The 22,791-nt window shown below is 39.8% G+C and overlaps 1 protein-coding gene across 2 annotated transcripts; it reads left to right on the forward strand.

Annotated features, from left to right (window-relative positions):
• Positions 1-592: 592 nt before the first annotated feature.
• On the forward strand, positions 593-15,940 carry STEAP1 (STEAP family member 1). 2 transcript variants are annotated; one of them, XM_062569086.1, is made up of 5 exons: positions 593-733; positions 4,965-5,069; positions 7,129-7,641; positions 9,110-9,274; positions 9,838-15,940. In XM_062569086.1, the coding sequence occupies exons 2-5, from the start codon at positions 4,977-4,979 to the stop codon at positions 10,093-10,095; spliced, it is 1,029 nt and encodes a 342-aa protein (XP_062425070.1). In that variant the 5' UTR covers positions 593-733; positions 4,965-4,976; the 3' UTR covers positions 10,096-15,940. The 2 variants fall into 2 exon arrangements, with proteins under 2 accessions (XP_062425070.1, XP_062425069.1); XM_062569085.1 differs by lacking the exon at positions 593-733 and adding an exon at positions 916-993.
• Positions 15,941-22,791: the final 6,851 nt, after the last annotated feature.

Consider the following 22,791-nt stretch of genomic DNA (forward strand, 5'->3'; position numbering starts at 1 on the left):
TGTCTTATGCTGATAGCCTGATAGTACAGCTTAAGTCACTGTGTTCTCCCCTATGTTCTCCCCGCTAGATGTCACCCTGCTGATGCTAGTTACTGAGAACTAAAAACAAAATCCAAAAGCAATGATGCAAAAAAGGAGCAGAGAGGGAAATCAAATGGGATTTTTAAAAAGTGAGAGTATGCAAAAGTTAGCATGCATTGTGAAGATGAAAAAATAACTAATGGAAAGCATGTGGAAAACTGCCTTCATACAAAGCAGGGCTGAAAACTGTAATGAGAGCAACTATTAATAAAAAGATTAAAAGTTAAGGCTTTAGCCCAAGAAGGGCAATGACTCTTTTATCTGTTCTAAAGCAATCTCCTCTTTTCTGCCAGATGTAGCATTCAGTTAGGAGACTATGTCCATTTAACATCAAGTCAGAAAGGAAAAACAAGTATATTCCCAGGATAAAAAGAGAGAGAGAGTAACTTGGCATCATTTCTGTGAAGACACCCTGAGGAAGCAGCTAGTAGCCCTGCGTGAAGTCAACATTTCTGACTCAGCCTGGCCACGCGTTGTGCAATGTCAATAACCCATTAGGCGCAATAAGACCCGCTCGCGCACACAGCGCTCGCACGAGGACGGCAGGCCGCACGTCCACGCGACGGCGCCTTCGGGAGCCTTTTGAGAAGCGCCAGCACAGAACCGGCGCGAGGCCACCGAAGGAGTTTTACCTGCAGAAAGGATTGAGCAAGTGAGGGCTGCTCCTGCTAGAAGCGGGATTCAATATAACTTTTTGTCGGGAAGGTTTTATGGCTTTTTGTCAGGAAGAAGGCTGGGGGAGGGACTAGCTTGGAAGAAGCAGTAGGGAAGGAAGAAGTGGCTGAGAGCTGAGCTGGTTTCCTGGGTGGGGATTTTCGGCGGGCCGCCGGGGGCCCGGAGCCGCTGCGGCATCCACGGGAAGTCGAGGCTCCGCAGCCGCTGCGCTGCTGCCCGGCGGCCGGCTCGCCGAGGGTGAGAGGCGGCGGCGCGGGGCAGGGCAGGACAGGGCGGGCGCGGGGAGACCCGGCGCGGCGCGGGGAGATCCCGCCGCCCGGCAGCAGCGGGCGCTCGGCGAGGCCGGGGGCGGCGAGGCGGGGGGCGGCGGTGCCCGCCGCGCACCTGGCTGCCCGCCCCCACCCGCGCCGGGCCGCGCCGCGCCGGGCCAGCACGGGGCAGGTGGAGGCGCCTTTTGCCCGGGCGGGGCGGCCCGCGCAGCCCCCGACCCCCACCCCCGAGGGGGCTCCGCTGCCGGCGGCCGCCCAGGCCCCGCGGCGCGCAGGTGCGGGCGCCGCTGCCGGCGGGAGCGGCATGGGCGGGAGGCGGCAGCGGGAGGGGGCGGCCCCGGCCCCGGCCCCGGCCCCGGCCCCGGCCGCGCTCCGCCGCTGCCCTCGCGGAGCCTGCGGGCGCCGCCGGCTAAGCTGCGCCCGCCCTGCCTGGCGCGGCCGCGGCGCTGGCACCCGCCGCCGGGGGCTCCGCCGCCCGTTACGGAGCGGAGCCAGGGCCCGCCGGGCGCCCGGGAGCCTGCGGTGCCGCCGAGCAGCTCCGCGCCGCCGCCGCCCCCCCGGGGCCGGGCGGCACCGCCGAGCCCGGGGCGGCTCCCGCCCCCGCCTGGAAGAAGAGGTCTCGGGGCGGCGGGTGAGGTGGGTGAGCCCGGGCGAAGGCGGCGGCGGCGGGGGGCAGCGGCCTCGCCGCTCCGCGGGGCGGCCCCGGCCCGGTGATCGCGGTGCCCCGCGCCCAGCCCGCAGCCAGGCACCGAGCCGCCCCCGCCCCTCCAAACCCTCCGGTTCCTTTATTAGGCTTGCCATCGGGCTCCGCAGATTTTTTATTTTTTAGAGCTGAATAAGCAGAGCAGTGGGAAAAGCTACTCACATCCGTGTGCTTACACCTTTCCGCACAGTGCAGCGGTCACCGCCAAGGCAGCGAGCTTGTTCTTGAGAATTTGGTGCTATAGTTTTCCGATGGTGCCGAAGGAGTGAGATGAAGCCGTTACCCCGTGCCTCTTTCATCGCCGTGTTATCCTGTGGTATCCTGCTTATCCTGTCCACTCCGTGGAGCCGGCTCCTAAAGTCCTTGCTCAGGAAAACCTCTCACGGACGTCAGGAGATACTTTCTCAGAGCAAGGCCTTTAGGTCCCTGTGGGCTCAGCATTACAAGGGGACAGTTTGCGTGTTAAGAAAAGCAGTAGTGACTCCTGGCACCGAAACGCGGCTTCCCGCAGCGGGACGTCCTCCGCTCCGGTTCGCAGGTAGATGTAGCAAGCGGTGCCGCTGCCTCCCCGAGGAGAGCGGGTATTCGCTCAGGAGGGACACTGCCACAACCGTTTTCCTTTGTAACGGTTGTGGCTTTCGTAGGACCATAACTGATGAGTTTCTGTCTCACACAGGACTCTCTTTGTGTTTTTTTTTCTTCCCCCCTCCTAAGATGTGTTCCCAAGAGGGGCATGCTGCGAACTCGTGTTCGCTGTCAGAACTCCTTTCTGACAACTTATAGGCACTTGAAAGTGGAATTATAAGTGTCTTGCATTCAGGGTTTTCCAGGGCTACAGCTTTGTTATTGGATGTATCCAAGAAATTTTTTTTTGTGAAGTCTGACTTGAGAAGCCAAGTAAACTCTTATAGTTCAGCACCTATGTTTCATTGCCCGTAGTTGCACAGCTGTAACCTGTATTTCCCTGGATGCATACATGCATCCATTAACATGTCATTTCCCTTTTTTCTTTTTATTTTGTTCTCTGCAGTATAAACCATTAACAGTGTATTTGACATAGTATTAAACATTGTTGTTTCCTAAGAGGACCAGTTAAGCAGCATTTAGGATCAGCAGCTGGCACTCTAGCTGACAGATTCTTTTCTTTTTGTGTGTGTGTGTGTGTGTTATCATATGAGACTTAGTACTTCCTTATCAATACAAACATTTAACTGGAGGCTATTACTGAATTCATCATTTCTAAATTAAGAGTGATAGCAGCATGCAAATCTGCTGAGTTAATCAGTGTTTCCACAGAGAACTTCCCAATCTAGAATATGCTTTTGGACATCCAAATACAGTTGCATCCACAAAGGAGCATTAGAAGGATAGTATGGTGGCAAAAATAAAGCAGTTCTGAAGATATCAGGATTGCTCTGTAAACTCATGTAGATTGTAACAATTGAAAGTTTAAGATCAGTACAGAAAAATTGTAAAACAGCAGAGATGTGGGCCATAAGATGCTTAATAATCTTTAGAAGAAAGTCATATTATCATGAGAGAATAAAAATTAAAAGTTCTCCAAATCTTTATTGTCTACCAGACCTTTAAAAATCGGAGGGTAGGCCTCAAAAATAGTGTGATTGCCCTAAGTAGTCTGAGTTCTGTTAGTAGTGGGTCTGGAACTTACTTTTGTTATCTTTGTTTCTGAGTAAGTGTATTATACTGAGATGTGTTTGTAGGCTGTTCTTTGTCATGGTAACATCTAGAAATGCAGGTCATTAAAATATGCAGAAACAGAGATTCTTAACTAGTCCTGGGACTGCAGGAGCTGAGATTTGATGAAGATACCTGATATCATGAAGCATGTGATAAAATCACTAGGACTAGCCCCAGGAATAGGAAGGAATGGAACTATGCCTTCATCAGCCCATGCGTTCTTGTGTACGGGATATACAAACCATCCATTAGCTAGCATAGCAAAGGGTTAATAGCCTGACCTTCAGACAGAAGCTCTTGTTGACCCTACTCTGCAATACGTGGCTGAAAGGTTATGCCCAAAGGGAGAGCTTGCTAGCAGGAGAGAAAAACCCAGGAAAGAAACAGTTAGGAAAAGAACACTTAGGCGTCAGAAGTCTGTTTACCTGGCAGAAAGTGAATTCTCATATCAGAAAGTACAAGAGTACAGGACTCATCTACTGAAAGAACCAGAGTGGGAAAAAAAGAAAAAAAAAGAAAAAGAAAAAATATAGACACAATTGTGTCAGTACAATTTCCCCAAGGTTTCATGGATATAAAAGGATCAAATTTTAGCTGTAGGATGACTGTACTGAGGAGCTGCCTAGTCTTAATGAAGGTAGCCACAGCAGTTATATTTTGGTACGAGACCCTGAGCTTCCAGTGACGTGGTGCTAGCACATCTTCTCGTGCTGTGTGTGACAAAGTGATGCACACATTGGAACGCTGTTGCAGGGTAATCCATGCAGTTATTTTGCAACACTTCAGCATAGTGTCTCTCTCATGCTATCTTAAGATCTTAAGGAAGAAACATCTCTTTTATTTTATCCCTTCTGTTCCTTTTTTCTGGCTGCTGCTTTCTCTATACCCTTTGTAGCTTCGAACCATTTCTGTTGCATCTGTGGATGATAAGCAATGACTACTGGCGGTGTACCTTGGAACAGGATGAATGAAGCTGTAATCAAGAGTTTTCTCAGCGTCTCAAAGGGCAGATAAGTTTCTAAAGACACAGACTGACTATACAGTAGACTGACATTAAAACATATTAGGAACCACAAATTTGAGTGGTTCCCTACATCAGCAAGTCTAATTCATTGTCATGACAGAGACAAGTTCATGAAAAGCTTTAATAAAATAATCAAAATCCTCCTTCGTAACATTTTACTTACCATTTTATTGAAAAGCTGTTTCAAACTTTACTGCTGTAATACTTAAAAACTTTTAGCCTAAATTCATTGATTCATTCCTCTGCTGACATGGGCATTTAGCTTAAATACTGTTTTTCATCAATGATTTTGTTCTGTTGATTCATATCCTCTCCTAGTCTCAGTTTTACTTAGAAAAACAGCTGAGCTCTTCTGCTCTCTTCTCAGAGGACAGACTTTCTGTTCCCCAGGTTATCATAACTTCTATGGCTAATGGGTGGAGGAGGGGAAAGAAAATGTTCTGAGGGAAAATAGGCCCCAAAGTTCCAGTAGTGTATTTCAAAACCTGATTTACATCCTGTGTTTGTTTTGCAGGGAGTTTCCGCAATGGAGAAGAGGGAAGGTGATAACTGTACCATTGATCAGAACACAGCTCAGAGCATCAAGCCAAGAAGAAATACAGGAAACCTTAGCAACTTGGTAATGCTTCTGTAAAAAGCAGTTCATATATCACACAGAATATTGCTGTCTTTCGTTCAATTTTGTCCAGAAACACTGGGTTTCCCTAACAGTGGCATATCATCAGTACTTCCTAAGTTATGTCACAATATTGACAGAGAGAGAAAAAAAACATAAGGAACAGTTCATTCTATTTAATCACAGTTCCTGCGAAAAAATACACAAAATTTGGGCCAGCGGAAAGCTACATGAAGGATCTAATTGCATTCTACCAGCTAAGCAAAGGTCCACAGAAATGAATAGGGATTTTTGTACAGGAATATAAAGTTTATCTTTGCAGGAATCTTTTTGGAATTACCACATCACATTAGTAAGTTTTCCGCACCACACAGAAGTCCAAAAGAACATCCGCTCCAACAGACTTTGCCTTTGCAACTGCTGATGCAGAGAAGTAGTTCAAGCCACTGCTTCCTATTCTGATGTGAGCTATTGCACATAGTATGAAATACTGAATTAGGCTTCTTTATAAACTATCACTTCAAGAAACAGGAATCTCTAGGTGAAACTTGGTTCAGAGGTGAAACTCAGTGGTTATAATTTATTCCAGCTTCTGTCTCTGTAATGCATAGACTCTACCTTTCTTCACTGACTAGAGCATAAGATTTTCTTAGATAACACCTCCACTGTTTGAAGGATATGTTTTTATCATCAGATAAACCTGTATTAGCTATTCAGCTATAAAATCTTAGTGAAGACCATGTCCTTTAATTTTACTGTGAGACACAGTAGACAAGCCAGGCAGACGTGGTAAACAGACTGCCATGGCTCTATTAAGGATTGTAGAGCATCATAGCAGCGTATATTTGTTATCTCTCTGTTAAAATAAAGCAAAACGAAACACCTCTGCACTACTGGAGGCGAACCCAAGACTTGCACTTACCCTTGCACCTTGTGCATCATGTTTGAATTGATTCTCTAATCAGCTTCACTATGATATTTGAGTTTTAGGAATAAGGCCAGATAATATGACTGAGAGAGAAGGATTTCCTGTATCCTAGGAGAATGCCAGCTTAAAACTTTCAAAATACAGACAGCTACCTTCTTCAAACCTAATAGTGCCACTCCTCCTTCGGGAGATCTAGATATGTGTCACATTAGCCATTTTAAACTTGCTCCATTGCAGCTTTAGTTCAGCTTACATTTTATGTTTTGCTGAAATATTAAAGGAATTGCATGTTACCAATTCTCCGTTCTCCCCATGGACAGCTGTCTGCTGCATCAAATGTGAAGTCCTGCTGTTGGTACACCTTTTTGTTTTGTATGTTCATGGGCATGTACCTCTTCCAGGAATTGTAACTACAGGACAGTCTTTAATTTTATAATATTATTCTAAAATTTTGTACTAGCTTAGCTCCCGCTAAACTCTATCAAAATTTTGCCAAGATCTTCTGTGAGACTGGAATCAAACCATGCCTGCTTGGCAGCAGAAAATTCAGCTTTTTAAACTGAAGTGACTCAGTTTCACATGTTTTATTTAAAGTTAAGTGAGGACTCTATTACATTTCGGGAAGGAAGAAGAGGAGAATGGAAATTGATCCCAAACATTTCTACTTACATCCCTATTCCCACAATTAGGTGTAATTAAAATACCAGTAGATGAACGAAATACTGTATTGGTATGTCTCAAGAGTCTGTTACCATGCATATTATTTGGGTTACAGTATTAAGTCTGTAGCTGAACTCTTGAAATCTGTAGCACCTGTCATAAACTGTAATGATATCTTCCTGTAATGTAACCTTTTGTGGTATAGTTAACTTCCTGGAATGAAAATCTACAAATTCAAATCAGAGCAGATAATGAATAGAGAATGAGAAATCTACACTTAAATTTCCTTGCTCAGCTACTGACCGTGCTGTTTGAAACTATATTTTCAAGCTACCTTGTCTTTAATAGCATGTATGTTGCTGTTTGGTATGCAGTTTCAGTGATGTTCTGTGCAAGTGCCATAATGGTGAATACTGTGTAGAGTCTTTATTCTTCTTTTAAACACACTTAGTGTTTACTTTCTGTCCTTTCCAGAATGTGGATATGCAAATTACTAGTACACCAGAAGCAGCTGCACTTTTTAGTTTACACCAAGCACACCATTTTGGTGAGTTTGAATGCTCTTCAGAACAGCACTGCAAGCAGGATCTATTCCCCAAATGGCACCTGCCAATGAAGATAGCATCTGTGATCTCATTCTTAATGTTTGTTTACACTTCTCTGAGAGATGTCATACATCCTTTTATAACCAGAAAAGAAAATGTTTTCTATAAAATTCCAATCCTCGTCATAAACAAAGTTTTACCAGTGGTTTCAATTACTCTTTTAGCACTGGTATATCTACCAGGAATATTAGCTGCTGGTTTCCAGCTGTACTCTGGTACCAAGTACAAAAGGTTTCCCCAGTGGCTGGATAGATGGATGTTATCAAGAAAACAATTTGGACTTCTCAGTTTCTTCTTCGCTACAATGCACGCCTGCTATAGCCTATGCTATCCAATGAGAAGATCGTACAGATACAAGTTGCTGAACTGGGCATTCCAGCAGGTATGATGGGCTCTCAAATGCCAACACTTCTGTGTTGAGAGAATCTTTGTTTTGTTAATCCAAACAAGCCTGGATGGATGGAAAGCTGTTTTCATTGCCTTTATTTGACTTTGAAGCATCTCCTACAGGCTCTTTCCCCTTAAAGAGATGGAGCAGGACCTAGTTGTTAAGACTTGTAATAGGGAATCAAGAGTCATCACAGCTGTGCCAGTTTGTGTTAAATAAATCACTTTCTTCATTTGGGTTTTTTTGCTCACTGTAAAATGTCCGTAATTATACCTGCCTCACAGGAACATTTAAGTCCTTGGCACACTATTACTTTAGTGTGGGTAATCCTCTCTGCACCAGTAGAATCTAACTATTTACAAAAATTGCTGCACATACCATTTTTAGAAATCTTTGTCCGGAGAATTAGCCAGCAATGAAGGAGAGCTGACACAAATCACAATAATTTGCATTTGCCACTAATATGAACTCTTACGAATGCAGCCACAGTTTGGCTAATGCACATTGACTTGTTAAAACAGAATTTCAATCATACTTCTGAGTCATGAGCAATAATTGGCTTACAAAGCATTCTTAAGACCTAACATGACTAGAGGGTTCCTAGTACTTGCATGTTGCCTTGAGTGCCAAGAGCATTCCCAAATAAGTAATATTCCAGTATAAGTTAAAAACAGCAAATGTGCATTTTTATTACAGCACAGAGGATACAATGTTATTAGCTTCTTAGGAATTCTGTAAACAATCAAACCTAACTGAAGAAAAATCTGCAAATCAGTCTTACTGGTAATCTGACCTGAGTGGTTTACTAGAAATTTCCTTGAGAGTCCAGTCCTAAAATGCAGATCAAGAAATGATCATTTCTGGAGAAAAATACACTATGGTGGTCACTAATAGCCTCAAAGGACTGTTGCAGTTTGTCATAAATAAGAGAAGCTTTGACATCAGAGTATTAAATTCACAACCTTCTAATCCATACCAGCTCTTATTCAGTGCAGCTGAATGTACAAAGGTGTTGTTTTTGAAAAAAATAGAGCTAAATGACTATCCTGGCATGATAACAAAGTAGTTGAGAATGCCTGCTGAATTAGCTTCTTAAAATAGTGCTGTTAATAATTTCCTGTTGTTATAATCTTCCAGATAAGGTATTTAGCCATAGATGGAATTTTTTTTCTTTTGTCAAAGATTTCCCCTGCTGTGAAGGCAGGCTAACAGGTCTCTTCTGGGCCAAGACACTGATGAAGTCTACAAATTCTTCTCACTCAAAAGCCCTTCTTTGCTCTGCAGATCCTAGTGGAGACCTTGTCATCAAAGGAAATAGAAGTTACAATCAGGGACATTCAAACAAACAAAAATACTATGTTCCTTGGCTTATTTCCTGATGATTATTGTAAAAATAGCTGTATTTCACAGAATCATCTAAGTATGCTTGTCTGACATTTTAAACATGGCGTTCTTGTGGCAGGTCAAACAAAAAAAAGAAAATGCCTGGATTGAACATGATGTTTGGAGAATGGAGATTTATGTGTCTCTAGGAATTCTGGGACTGGCTTTGCTGGCATTATTGGCAATAGCGTCAATTCCATCTGTCAGTCACTCTTTGACCTGGAGAGAGTTCCACTACATTCAGGTACACATAAATGTCATCACTGCATGTCATCAGTCCTCATTTGTAGACTGTATATTATCAGCTGAGGTCATCAGTAGTTAAAAGTAGGAGGAGTTAATGAAACCGGTCTAAAAGTTTACTCAGTACTTCTTGCCAGTTGCTTTGCAAGAAATGTTCATTTAATTTGTTATTTTGCTGAGAAGAAAAGACTGATCATCAGGTTCACAGCATAAAGTGGAAAAGATAACTCCAAACCATCTTTTAGTTCTTCTTCCCTGGTGACTAGCAGCAGCTGTCCCTTTAGGACCTATTCTTTGGTTGAAGATCTCTGGTGCTGAAGGCTTTTCAGTTATCCTCTGGGTCTTTTATATGTATGAATAATGCCCTGTATCCTGTTGAGTCAGGGATAGGTGGTATAGAGGGGTACAACTGGAATCTTGAATTACAGGTCTGAGATTTAATTCAAAGCCAACATTCTCTTTTCTTTGTTTTCAGTATGTTTGTTGAGGCCCTTCCTGCTTTTTATATTTGCTTAATAGAGTAATCTTTTGCCATAAATAACGATGTTTTCTTTCTCTTTTCAGAGCAAGATGGGATATTTAGCTCTGCTGCTGTGCACAGTTCATGCACTGGTGTTTGCTTGGAATAAGTGGGTTGATGTTAACCAATTTGTCTGGTACACACCACCTTCATTTATGGTAGCAGTTTTTCTTCCTATTGTAGTCTTGCTCTGTAAATGCATACTGTTCCTCCCATGTTTTAGGAGGAGGATAAAAAAGATCAGATGTGGTTGGGAAGCCAACACACAAGCCAATCAAACCAGCATAACTTCCAGATTGTAGATAAAGTATGGACAATTCTTGTCTGCTGCATGTAAATATGCCTAGGTCTGTGAAATGTTCACTTGCCAGCTCTGTTTTCATATTTTGCTTAGACGTTTCTTTTATACATTTCATTTCCACTTCAGGTGTATGGGGTATTATTTTATGCTATCTGGACCTTTGCTGGATGGGACAGCAATTTTACATTTTAATCTATTTGACATTCTGATATTTGCTCTTTTGTTTCTCCTGATTCAGTGCTTTTAAATTCCAAGTGCTTCCTCCCCTCAATCATATTTCAGTTGTAAGCAAAAACGATCATAAATCACTGTCCCAGATGACCACAGAAAGTAAATAAATGAGTACACTGCAGAGTTCAGGAATGCTTTCTGCTTCCCACAGTCATGTTTGTCCCCTGGTAACATCTCAGTATTACAGTGGGACAGTAACTGGGTATTTACCATCCTGATCCCCCATACACCCTTCATTCTACACATTTCACTCTGCAGAAGGGGGACCTTAGCACGTGGCAAGACAGAAGCCACGTTGCATGCCAGCAGGTATTGAACTTAAGGCAATCAGAGAAGTAGAATTCTAGGGAGCTTTACAGAGTAAATTTCTCCTGAGGTTTAGACACAATCTAAACAAATTTTTATTAGATTCCAATCTACAGCTTACAGCACATACATCTTACAGACATCTTATATGGTGTGTGTCTCTGTTTACTACACCTAAAACTGTAAAACATCCCCCCCCCCCTTTTTTTTCCATGAATATGTTCTTTTGTTTCTGATGCTGGAAATTTTCCATGCTTTTGACCTAAGCCTGTAGCCCTTGACATGTACTAAACTTTATTCACACAAATTACTCCTGTGGGATAGCAGTGGGATTTTACTACTTACTCTAGAGCCAGCACAATTGTATGACTAGAAGAAAAACATCAAAAATAGACATTTGAATCATGACATTGATTGGGTGAGATTTTCATGCAAAATTGCTTCTGGATGCATTGGCGTTTACTAAAATTCTAGCACAAGCTAATGAAACTTCACTTTTTTATGTTGTCTAGGTCTGATAATTATTTTAAAGAAATAGTTTGTTAGCATCTATTTTAAGATATGTTACACAGTAGTTACGATGCTCACCCAAAATCAGAAACATCCTGTTGCCAGTCTCCCCACATGAGTTGACTAGGATGGGGACTAATGATGTCATCTACTGCTGCGAACATTTGAATTCTAATTGGTAATGATTCTGATATTAAAACAGAAACAGGAAAACTATGGCTGCATAAAAAAATATGTAATAAATACATGGAGCTAATGATTCTGCAACTAATGATCCTGTTGTATAGTTTTGGACTTTGAGCGTAAATAACTGACCAACAAAGATACTACATTTTCTATTTTTTTGTGGTTGTAATTCCATGCAATTATTGCAGTTCAAAAGTTGGCCTTATTTTTTGCTTTTATTGTAGTAAGATATTGCTGCAGAAAATATAGCAGGATTGTGGTGGTCTGTGTAATATAGACCAAAGAGAAATGAGTTGGCATTGTGTATAAACTCAGTAATGCATGACAGAGACAAACACTGTCTAAAACACAGGAAACCAGTCTGCAATGTGAATCTAAGAAATCTAAAATAGAAAAGGAAAAGTGCACTTTTCAATATGTTAACATTTAAATTTCTATAGATGAAATAAGGAAAATTAATTAGAAATAGAATTAGGGATAAAGAATAAGATCTACAAAAGGCTTATTCAGAGTATTACCTTCACTTTGTTGTCAGGAGTCATGAAAAAACGTACTAAAATTAAGTTCCCTAGTGGAACAGGCTTAGGGAGGTGCAATGATAAAGAAATCTAATTGTATTCTGTATTATCCATTAACTATTCAGAAGGTGTGCCCAAATTTACCTTCTAAGACAAAGCAGAGATTGTAAGTTCTGCAGGCAATCCCTATATGCATCCAGTGAAAAATTAACATTTGGTTTTATTGAAAGATTTGTTAAATTGTGCTCTCCAGAATCAGTCCTACTTCATCTTAGAAAATTCTGGAGAACTTAATTCAATCTCCAACTTTGTTAAATTCTGGTCAAAAAGTTGGATTCATTGTTTACAGCTGACCATAGAAGCCAGCCATTTGACCCAGAGTAAAATAAACAGCTGCAAGGGTAACCAAGTGTTGTGACACAGAGCAGAACCTGACCCTTGATCACGGAAAACTGAAAGGAGGTGAATGAAGACACTGCTTGGAATAAGCCATTTAAAGCTATTAGTATGGCGTGTGTTAAAAAAGAAAAAACAAGACAAATATATATGTGTGTTCCTGTGGAGAGCAAATAGTTCTTGGGAATAAAAATGGACTTCAGGGCTTTTCATTATCACCATTACTAATTGAAATCCTTTGAAAGTAGGCTCAATTAGATGTGATCTTCCTTTTTCTGTGATCACATCAGTTTACACTGAGATCCATTAGCATTGAGAAGAGCTGTATGGTCAATATGAGTATGAAATTAAAAGTTGTTTTGGCCCTTTTGAAACACTTGTCCAAGTTCTCATAACTTTTTCTCACTTAAATCTATAAGACATTGTCTTAATTTGGTGTCTAACAGATAGATCTTTATTGCAGGTACCATCATTAGAAGACAGGCCAAAAACTGTGGGCCTGTAAATATATTACATACACTTCACTGTAAAAAGTGCTCCAGGCATCTGTTCTAAGGCATCTTTATCTAAGCAGAAGGAAAGAACTGTTACCCATACTGTTATACTTACAATGTATAAAATCAGAACAAGGCATATTACAAGCACAAAACTCCTTTCAAGAAGTACTAAAGAAAATGCTTGTACATGTACATCTTTATTTATGTAGGTATTCTTAGTGCAGCAGCAAAGAATTTAGAATCATCACACTTAAAGCTATAGAGAAGTTGTGTCCTAACAAAGCATTCTATTATTCTATTCTGCTTTATGCACTCATTATACAAGGTAGTACAAAATAGCATAACTTCATTAATTTTAATATCTGTTACTATGGGTTGAAATACTAACTTAAATTACAAATGAAAACCAATTACAAGATTGTCCCGTGCTATCCAAATTGACATTTAGCCTCATCGCTCAGTTGAGGACATTAAGCACACTTCAGTTTTTCTTTCTAGAATTGCCCAATGGTCTTTTACCAGCTGAAGTTTGCATAGCATCTACCAAAGCTATTTCTAAAATGACACATCCAATCAAGCAGATTTTTTCCGGTGGATTCTCTCAAATGGGAGCCAGATTTTCTGTGTAACAACTAGTTTTTCCTCTACAAAGCACTGTTCAATGTTTAGGGCCAGAATTTGAGACCTCATATCAAGTTTCTTCTCTGCTTTATAAGTTTTAAGTAAACTGTTTAACCTCTAAGTAACTCACTTCCCAACTACTGGAACAGTAACACTTTCCAGGACATTGCAACAGTAGGTTCAAGGTCCAAGACATATTAGATACAATGCAGGGGGGAGATCACCTAAGGCCTATAAAGGGCTAGAAAAGAAAATGCTGTTGACAGTATTTCATTTTTTCCCTTTGTAATGGATATGATTTAGTTGAAAAATAATCAAAATATGTGTATATGCACCTTTTAATTTATGCTTATCTAGCCATTTCAAAATGCAGTGTATTAATATGCCTATATACTACTAAAATGCATATAAACAATGAATCTGCTAGTTTGGGGCATTGATTTATATAACACTGATTACTTTTATAAAATTATGCATCATTAAATGCTTCAGTGTGTATCATATCTGCCATTGTGTCATACGCATCTAGGCCTGTACAAGGATAAAAAGGCACAAGAAGTTCAAGAAAAGCTGTTGATACGAACAATAAACTGGCTTTAATCAAAGGGAACCATTCTCCCCAAACTGGCTGCAGTGGTCTGGAGTCTCCAAAGGAGGGAAGACAGAGATGTGAGAAGCAAAAAGGATGCTTTCCTAGTGGAATGTACAAAAAAGAGTAGGAAACGTTTTACTGACAGACCACATATGTTGCAGTCAGAGGAGATTTTGTGAATGAACATAAGGCTGAGCTAGTTGTGGAATGCTTGGAGATAGATCTGTGATCCTTGAAAGCACTGTCTGAAGACCAAGAAGGGTGCAGGCGTGGAGGATAGGAATTGATCGCTCTAGTGTGAACATTTTTGCAATGCCTTTAAAAAGGCTGCAGACTGTTTCATTTCACTTGTTACATGCCCTTGATGTATGAATTCAGAGATACAGAATTGGAACTCTGGAGAGAGACTTTTAAATTGCTGAGGAGATTTGAGGAATTTTATGCCAAGTTTATCTGGGTTAATCAGATCCCAGAATACTGTTCCCAAGAAGTGGTACCAACAATCAGTGCCAGGGCCATGCTGGGTGTTTTCGATGTAAATTCCTATTGACAGCAGCATTCTGTGTAAGCAGTGCCTTTTCTGTTCTCTGAGGTCTGCTAACACAAGTGGTTAAAGCTGTGAAGATAATCAGACCAAGGAATTTGATCCAATTGAAAAGTAATCTAGGGAAAAGGATGATTCAGCCAGATCAATACCCTAGTCTGATTCACTTGACAGCCACACATAGGCTGGCACAAAGGTCAGGAAGAGCAGTGGCATGAAAAGGCAATTTAACTTAAATCAGTTTAAACTGGACAGAGTTCAGTCGTATCTATCCAAATGAGCCTAGTGACTGTCCTGCTGAGGTGAGATGTTAACCTGAATTTTGACTGATGACAATAGATATTATGTGTTCTTACATTCGGTACTCCCATTGAGAAGAATGATCTGTATCAGCAAACTCATGTTTTCTGTTAACAAGACTTTTAAGTGCAAGAACTGATGGAAAGAATTTATATTCTTCCAAAACAACTAACTCCCTGATTTCCAGATATGTTAGCTCGCAAGTAGCTGTGTTTGTGGATTAGATGATCAAATGCAAGGTCAAGGCCCACTCCAAAACTGGATGAAAAGCTCATTTATTGCCATCTACCTAAATTTTTCTCCACTGTCCAACATTCTTGTTTTCTTCATTAAAAGCTTGATCCCATTCCCACTATAGTATGGTCACTGAAAATACTACTTAAAATAAGATGAAATTCTTTGCTCCTGCAGCTACCTCATATAGCAACACTTCAGAACTTTTCTTGGCAAGAGCTTCTGAAATTCAAAAAACTTCATTCTGTTGCAGTAGCAGGAATGCTTTATTGCTTGGTTTATTTGTCAGACTCTTAGTTTTCCATGAATCAGTAGACAAAAAATGTGTTCTAGAAATTATCACCAAAACATACAAAACGGACTGACCTCAACATAACTGTGGAACTGCTTGGCTTCATTTGTACAGAAGATGATCTCATATCTTCCTTTCTTTTCCACTACATCCACAGTTTCTACTATTGTCCCTTGATAACATGAAATGTTATGTTAACCTTTTTTGAACTTCAGAATAACTTTTAATAATGATTTTCTTAAAATGAGATAGAATGAATTGGTTAAAAAAATAAAACACAAAGATGGAATTCTGAAAACATGCTGAAACCTCTGGAAAGTGTAATGTGCTCTAATCACTTTTATGAGTGTCTGTCAATGGTTGATCATTGCCACTGATCTTTTTCAGTAGTGCCAGAATTTCTTGGTCCCATCAGGGTGTTCTGTTGCTGATGGCAAAACAATTTCTTCTGGTGAGACCTTGGATCCCATAAAATCCCTTTGAATCAGTGTGGTACAACTGAGTTAATAAGTATGCATAATAAGTTTTCAGAGATTTTCAAATGAAAATATATAAAACCAGACAGTGAATCAAACTTTGTAAACTTAAAAAAGACCATAGCTACTTCCAATAAAGAGGATGCAACAGAAAATATTTTTTCATTTTTTGTTTTTTGATACATATTTCATCTTTGTAGCAAGAAGGTACATTAGTAAGATAAATATGCTATGTCCATGACTCAGTTGTGTAGTTGCTTGGGGACCAGTGGAATACTATCACTGCTATGGAAGGAAGGATTTGGTCCATAAATTTAAACTTTTGGATAAGTATTAAAAGTAAGTGAGGACTATGTGGGGATATTTTTGAACGGGACAGTCAATCTTGTAGTTTGAAGTCATACGTAGTCTTTATATACATGCTTACATTGGTTTGTTGAATGTATTGTACTGAAAAGTAAGTTTCTGGGTGAATATGTGTTGTAGAAATTGTATCTATTATTTGAAATGCTGACTTGAGGAAGGGCCACATGACTCTTCTGTAATTTCTCCTCTGCTTTTTTGTCCAGTCCTGCATTCAATGAGATGGTATTTCTCTGTCTTGTCTATCCAGCCATACATATGCATATACCAGGATAACTTTTGAGCAGTATATCTACTTGATTCAAAAATAGTCTAGGTGTTCTAGTGGGAAATCTATAAAATGCAGAACAAACAAGAAATCTGAATGGAAAAGAAACTAAACCACTTGCAGGGCATCTCAGGCATCTCTGCAATGGTTTAGCAGTGTAACAGTTGTTTGATGGCACCCATAAATAAAAATAGTGATGGCTACCTCTTGTCCTTTCTAACTTCCCATAGAGTTAGTATAGTCAAAATGATATGATTAGCCTGAATGATTTATTCCCAAATAATTAATGACAGACAAAAGAGTAAGCTGGGGAAGAGGAAGGTTAAAACTATGAAGCTATGTGAAGAGACATTAACTTAGAAGGGGAAAGAACAGGACAGTTGGAGATCCTGTTACAAAGTGAAAGAGATTGCAAACAGATTTTGTGGTAAGAGGAAAGAGAAAGGGTTTCCAGTAGATATGAAAGGGAAAAATGAAGTAGATGGGGGAAACAATGAGGTGAATAAAACAGCATCAAGATACTAGGGAATAAAAATTCTTGTTTAGAGGAGATGGGTCAAATGGAGAATAAATGAATGACAGAGAGGAAGGAGTCTGAAGAGCTTGAAATGAATCCTTACAATTTCTCCACCCTTGAAATGCCATTTGAGTCATTTCTGATAAAATCTATTCATATGCTGTTGAAATGTGTGAACACCAACAAGGTGTTAGACCCAATCTAAATGGGTCTGTGATTTGAAGGAATTATTCTCTGAAATACAGCCATGCAGTTTTATTATGGATAAAGGATTGTTTCTGAAGATTGGGAGACATGAGCACTGGATATTGCTCCACATTTCATAAAATTCTAGACAAACTGATTTATCTTTAAATAGATTGTGTTGGAACAGATATGGCTGTTTTACTTTATGGTAAATTGGACAGTATGTTACACTAAATGAATGGAAACATTTATTTAAGACAGTGAAGCATTCTTAAACATTATTTGCATAAAATAAGGAACCAAGTGAAGTCAAAGAATTAGGTGGTACATTAGACTATATTCAGAAAATTAATTCCTAGCAAGTTTTTTAATTATTCTGAGATCACTATCCTATTGCCAGTATTTAATCCTCATCATTTAGTTCTTGCAGATGCAAAATTCTAAGTGAAATCAATGGGATTTTTACTTAGCTATTCAGTCAGGCTTGTTCCCTCAGTCTGCCTTCTCCTGGACACATGTACCCAAGAATTGTTCACTTTCTCCAGTGTTTGGGATGGACTCTGTTCTACTGCATACCCTCTGTCAAGAAAACCTTAAATCTGGAATGGCACTAAAATGGTAGCAGCCCTTTCTCTATTGGCCTGGCATATTCAATATCACAACTCATCAGCTCAGTCACAAAACCTCCTCTTCACCAATAGCTTAGCTTCCTTTAGCCCAGTCTTAATATCCTGTGCTTGCTTAATTATTTCCAAATTCCTCCCTGAAATCTCCTCCATATAACTGGGCTCTTGCACCTATCTCACATCAAGGGCGCTTTACGGGAATATAAGCAGTAAGGAAGACTAGTGGTGGGGAATGTTAGTGGTGGGGAAAAGGAGAATGAATTACATAGATTAAGTGGGAATGCACTACATAGAGCTACCAGAATGAGGTGAAGCCAGATAAATGAAGCAGGGGACAACTGATAGCCTACATAAAGTTTGAGACATGGAAGGGTGAATGATCATGTACTGAGTGTGGACCATGAAAGTTAGGCTACAGAAGCTCTCAAATATGAACCTCAGCTTTCTCCAATGTGAATAAAAAATACGATGCCCATGCAAAGAACAATAATTTTTTTTTTACATTTAATTTAAATACATGAACACCCATGATGTTTTAAACAACTCTATGACTCTTGTCTCTGCATCTCAATAAGGACACCATGGGGGAAGGGAAGGTACCTGTCAGAAGGCTGCTCTGTTTCTGCAGCCACGAGCACAACTGAGCACATATTCCCAATAGGTAAGCACACACACATGCACATGTACAAAATTCACAATATACATACAGCCAACCCCTTTAATCCCCTTTTCCCTTTATTTTCTCATTCTTGTTCCTCCCTGATCCACCTTCATCCCTCCTCCCTCACTTTTGGTCCTTTCCCTAAACATCCCATAATAAGTCTGGCATATTCTCACAATCCCTTTAAAACATTCCATTAAAAGTTTTATACAATTCTCTTTTCCCTGCATCCCCAAATAAATCCTATATCCCTCTAAAAAACCACATCCGTAGTTTGCATGGCATTTCGGGGAAAGAGTTTCTTTCTTTGACTCACTTTGGTGGTTCTCACCCCAGGGACAATGGTCTGATCATTCTTTTTGGATGGTCTTAGGAGTAGCCAATTCAGCTTTATTTTCACTCATTAGGTTTCTGGGGTTCCTCTGCCTGTTATTGCTCCTCAGATCATCATCTTTGTGTTCACTATGGTTAGCCTTTAGTCACATGACCTACCATTACAGAGAAGAACATCTCAAATGATCAAGGTGTGGAGCAGATGCTTTGCTATGAGAGACGAAAAAGGAGGAGCTCTTCCAATGGGAGGGGAGAAGGTGGAGGGGGATATGATAAAGATTTACAGAATAATGAAGGCAGTGGATAAGATGAACATAGAGCTTTTATTCACCAAATCCCACATTATCAGGACTAGGGCACAGTCAATGAAACCAATAAAAGATTAATTTTAAACCAGTAAGTATGGTGGGAGGGTACAGAACCTCTGGAACACAGGGGGCTGTGCAGCCAGCAAGTCCAACAGGGGATCAGACAAATTCATGGACAACAGCTCCCTAAAGAGACTTCGCAGGCATGTACTCTATGATATCACTAATACAAATGTGGATTTTCAGGGAGGATACAAGATAGAGTGGCCAGGCTTGCATGCTCTCCCTGAATAGTTTTTTTTTTTTTTTTTCTGCTCTTGAACACATAATAATGGATTAGATGGACTATTGGTCTAACAAAGTATAATATTTCTTGTGATCCTATACTTCAAGAGGAAATTTCTAAGACATCAGCCTTAAACTCCTTTAAGTTTTTATGCATGGAAAACAAATATGTTGTGAATGGCAACTTAAATCTTGAGTAAAGAACCATTGCCTTGGTCTTGAAAAGAACTGTTTAACTCTCGGGCTCAGAAGTAACACACTGAACTAAGTTCATTTCATTTCATTTCATTTGGAACAGTATTAGTATTTTATTGTTCCATAGAGATACAAGTTTTTCTTCTCGCAGTACTAAACTGCAGTTGAACTACTGTTGTTTAATTTTCTTGTTCAGGGAATGTTTCACATAGTTGGCCTGTTCAGGGTCCCATTCAATTAAATAAAATGTTCAAAACAAACTAACCAAAGATCTAACCTAAGATGAGATATAACAAAGTTATAGATATTTTACACATTAAATTAGATATTCCAACATTTTCACATTCATGATGCTGAATGAATAGTACTACATACAGTGTGGTCTTAATTTATTTTTGCTTTGCTCTTGTTTGCTTATAAGACCTGCAGCTTTGTGAAGGAAATCTGAACTCAAAGAACTAACATCCCAAACTGTTATCAACACAAATGTGCTGGTCCTAGGCTGTAAAATGATCAAGCTGCAATCTAGCCTATGCTTTCCCCAGTTGTTTTAGTATTCAGGTAAGTATTAGCGTCTCTTTTATGACATTTTCAGTCTTCCAACAGCTAGGTTTCACTAGGAAGGATTCACCTCTGTTCTTGGTTAACAGGTCAACTGACAAAGTTTTGCTCTGGATCTAATAGTTTGCATTCTAAAAATAATCAGCTTTTCCCCCACCATGGCTTTCAGTCCAACAATTATTGAAAGCACAAGATCACATTTTTAGTATCTGCTTTCTCACTCTATAGATGCCTTTTAAGATGAGCAGCCACAAACCAGAAAGATAAACTTTGACACTCTATTACATATACCACAAAGCAAATGCTAGAGCAAAAGTTATAGGGAGAGTGGAAAGGTCATGTAAGATCGTGTGCTCTGTATAGAGCCAAGAACAAAGGGCCTGAAACCCTTTAATGGGGCTTCAAAAATGGCTCTGGGAAAGCATAGTCACAGAAAACTAGGAGAGGTTTCCTTCCTTCAGCTTCTTTCTGGTAGATACAATTAGTCAGCTAGATCAAAAAAGTAGAAATAAACATCACTGTTTTTCTGCTTGGTTTGCCTTAGAAAAAAAGATTTTATGTCTGTATCAACTCTAATTTTGTTGTTTGCTGATGGTGAGGTTTTTGTGCGTGTGCCCCCTGTTTGGGATGAATTGTCTTTAATTTGTAGTTCCTCCTGGGAAGAAGGGAGGGACTGTCTTATTTCACATGAGCTGCTGGAGATCCTCAATTATAGTTTATTAAATATGTGCTATACAGGCTTATTCAAATATTGTAGGAGAGGAACAGAGGCGTCCTATCTTGCTTTTCTTCTTTCCTTCTTTTCTTTTTCTTCTCCTTTTTCCCTTTTTCTTTTCTTTCTTCTTTTTCTTCCTTTTTCTCCCTCCTTCTTTCCTTCTTTTTCCTTCTTTCCTTTTCATCTCTTCTCTTTCTCAAAGAATACCCAAATGTTTTTGTGTACTTATTTCAGTTTGACTGGTTTTCCTTGCTTTTGACTACTACAAATTAGATCCTGAATGGTCTGAAAAAAGCAGTGGTACTCAAAGAATTCATGAAAATGGAACATCACAAATGGATGAAATCCAAACAGTGAAGGAAGGGAAGAGATTTTAGCTGGATATTTATCATTTATTTTTTTCTCTTTGATCACATTTAAAAAAATGTTAATGGCCATATTTTTATAAAAGAATGTCTTTATTAAATCCAACATCTTTTCAGGTAAACTATATCAGATTAATTTTAAAAAGCAGAAAGGAACAAAAACCAAAACTGCAGTTTGTTTCTACAGAAAGGAAAGAAAGAAAGAAAAAAGAAATTCATTTCCAGTTTCTAAACCTCTCAGATCCATTTTGTCCCTCTAAAGAAGGAATTAGAGGTATGAGTTTTATTTTAAAAATAATTGTAGGCAGTCATAAGAATTCGTTGGCCTGAATGTTCCTGGCTGGAAAATACTGTATGCTTCTGCTAAGATACGAAATTAGCTGTGTTGAGGGTAATATGCCAGAAACTATTGTATCTGGGTTTGTTACCCTTATAGGAAGCAAATTTTTGTTTGTTTGTTTTCACTCTCTTTCCATGGGAATCCCCTGGGCTTTGCTTTCCCCTTGCCAAGAGGAAGAACCAAAATATTTGTTTCCATTTGCCAATTGGAAGCTCCTTTGTTATGTTCCATCTCTGAAAGGAAGAAATAATAATGCCTGCCTGGACGCTACTTGAGAAAGAAAAATACCTGCTGAGTGAAAATAATCTCCCTTCTTTACAAACAAATTGTTTAAGACAACCCTTTAACAGGACACCAGAGAATTATATTATCTATAGATGTTTGTGTATAATCTGAGAGAACTAACTATCCAATTTCATAATCTCACTAAAAAGACATGGTCCAATTCTGCAGTGAGTTTTTTATATAAATGGTGTGTATAAACCCTTGTTCTCATGTTAAACTCAATGCAAAAACAGGACCTCTATGCTTCTCTTGTTTAAATGGATCAGTAACAGAGCAATGGAAAGGAGGCTGTAGTTGTTTTCCCAACAATTTTAAACATGGACATTGAAACTATAGAACCTTAAAAACATTTAAGGAAAGCATACAGTCATGTGAAGTCATTGAAACTGCTTTGATTTTAACTTTCAAATGTACTAGATCAAGTTAGTGGTGTCTGTTTAGTAGGCTGGTATACAATCACAATGCAAAAGTTTCTTCATTTACTCCTGTCCACAAAAGCTAAAAGTAGGTAGGTTTAAACATAGACAGTGAAAAAGTCACACTAAAAGAAGGGTTGAAGCCAAGGTTAGGGGATCAGCTGTCCAAAAGAGAAGAGGATAGTATATAACTGTAGCACACAGCCCAAGGATTCTGAGGCCCCCTCTTGGTTTTCCTTGTCTGTGTTTTATTCTGTAAAACACCATTACTGGTTACCAGAAGACGTGGAGATGCTTATCAGCATGAAGAAACAAAACAATGTAACTCACAACTTTATCAGTAAGGCTGGCTTTGTGCTTTGAATATACTTCGTTCATTCTAGGAACATGTAGAAACACTTAGAGTAGAAGAAATTAACAGCATAGCTGAGAAATGACCTCTGACTAAAGTCAGTGGGAACACAAATAAGTCAGACAAGAAGGACTGGGGTCTGAGCTGGCGTACTGTATATAGCACAGGCTGGAAGAAAGACCCGGTGAGGCTTACAGATGAAGAACATAAATAGTGAG

Source organism: Rhea pennata, chromosome 2, assembly GCF_028389875.1.
Source record: "Rhea pennata isolate bPtePen1 chromosome 2, bPtePen1.pri, whole genome shotgun sequence".
Classification (NCBI taxonomy): domain Eukaryota; kingdom Metazoa; phylum Chordata; class Aves; order Rheiformes; family Rheidae; genus Rhea; species Rhea pennata.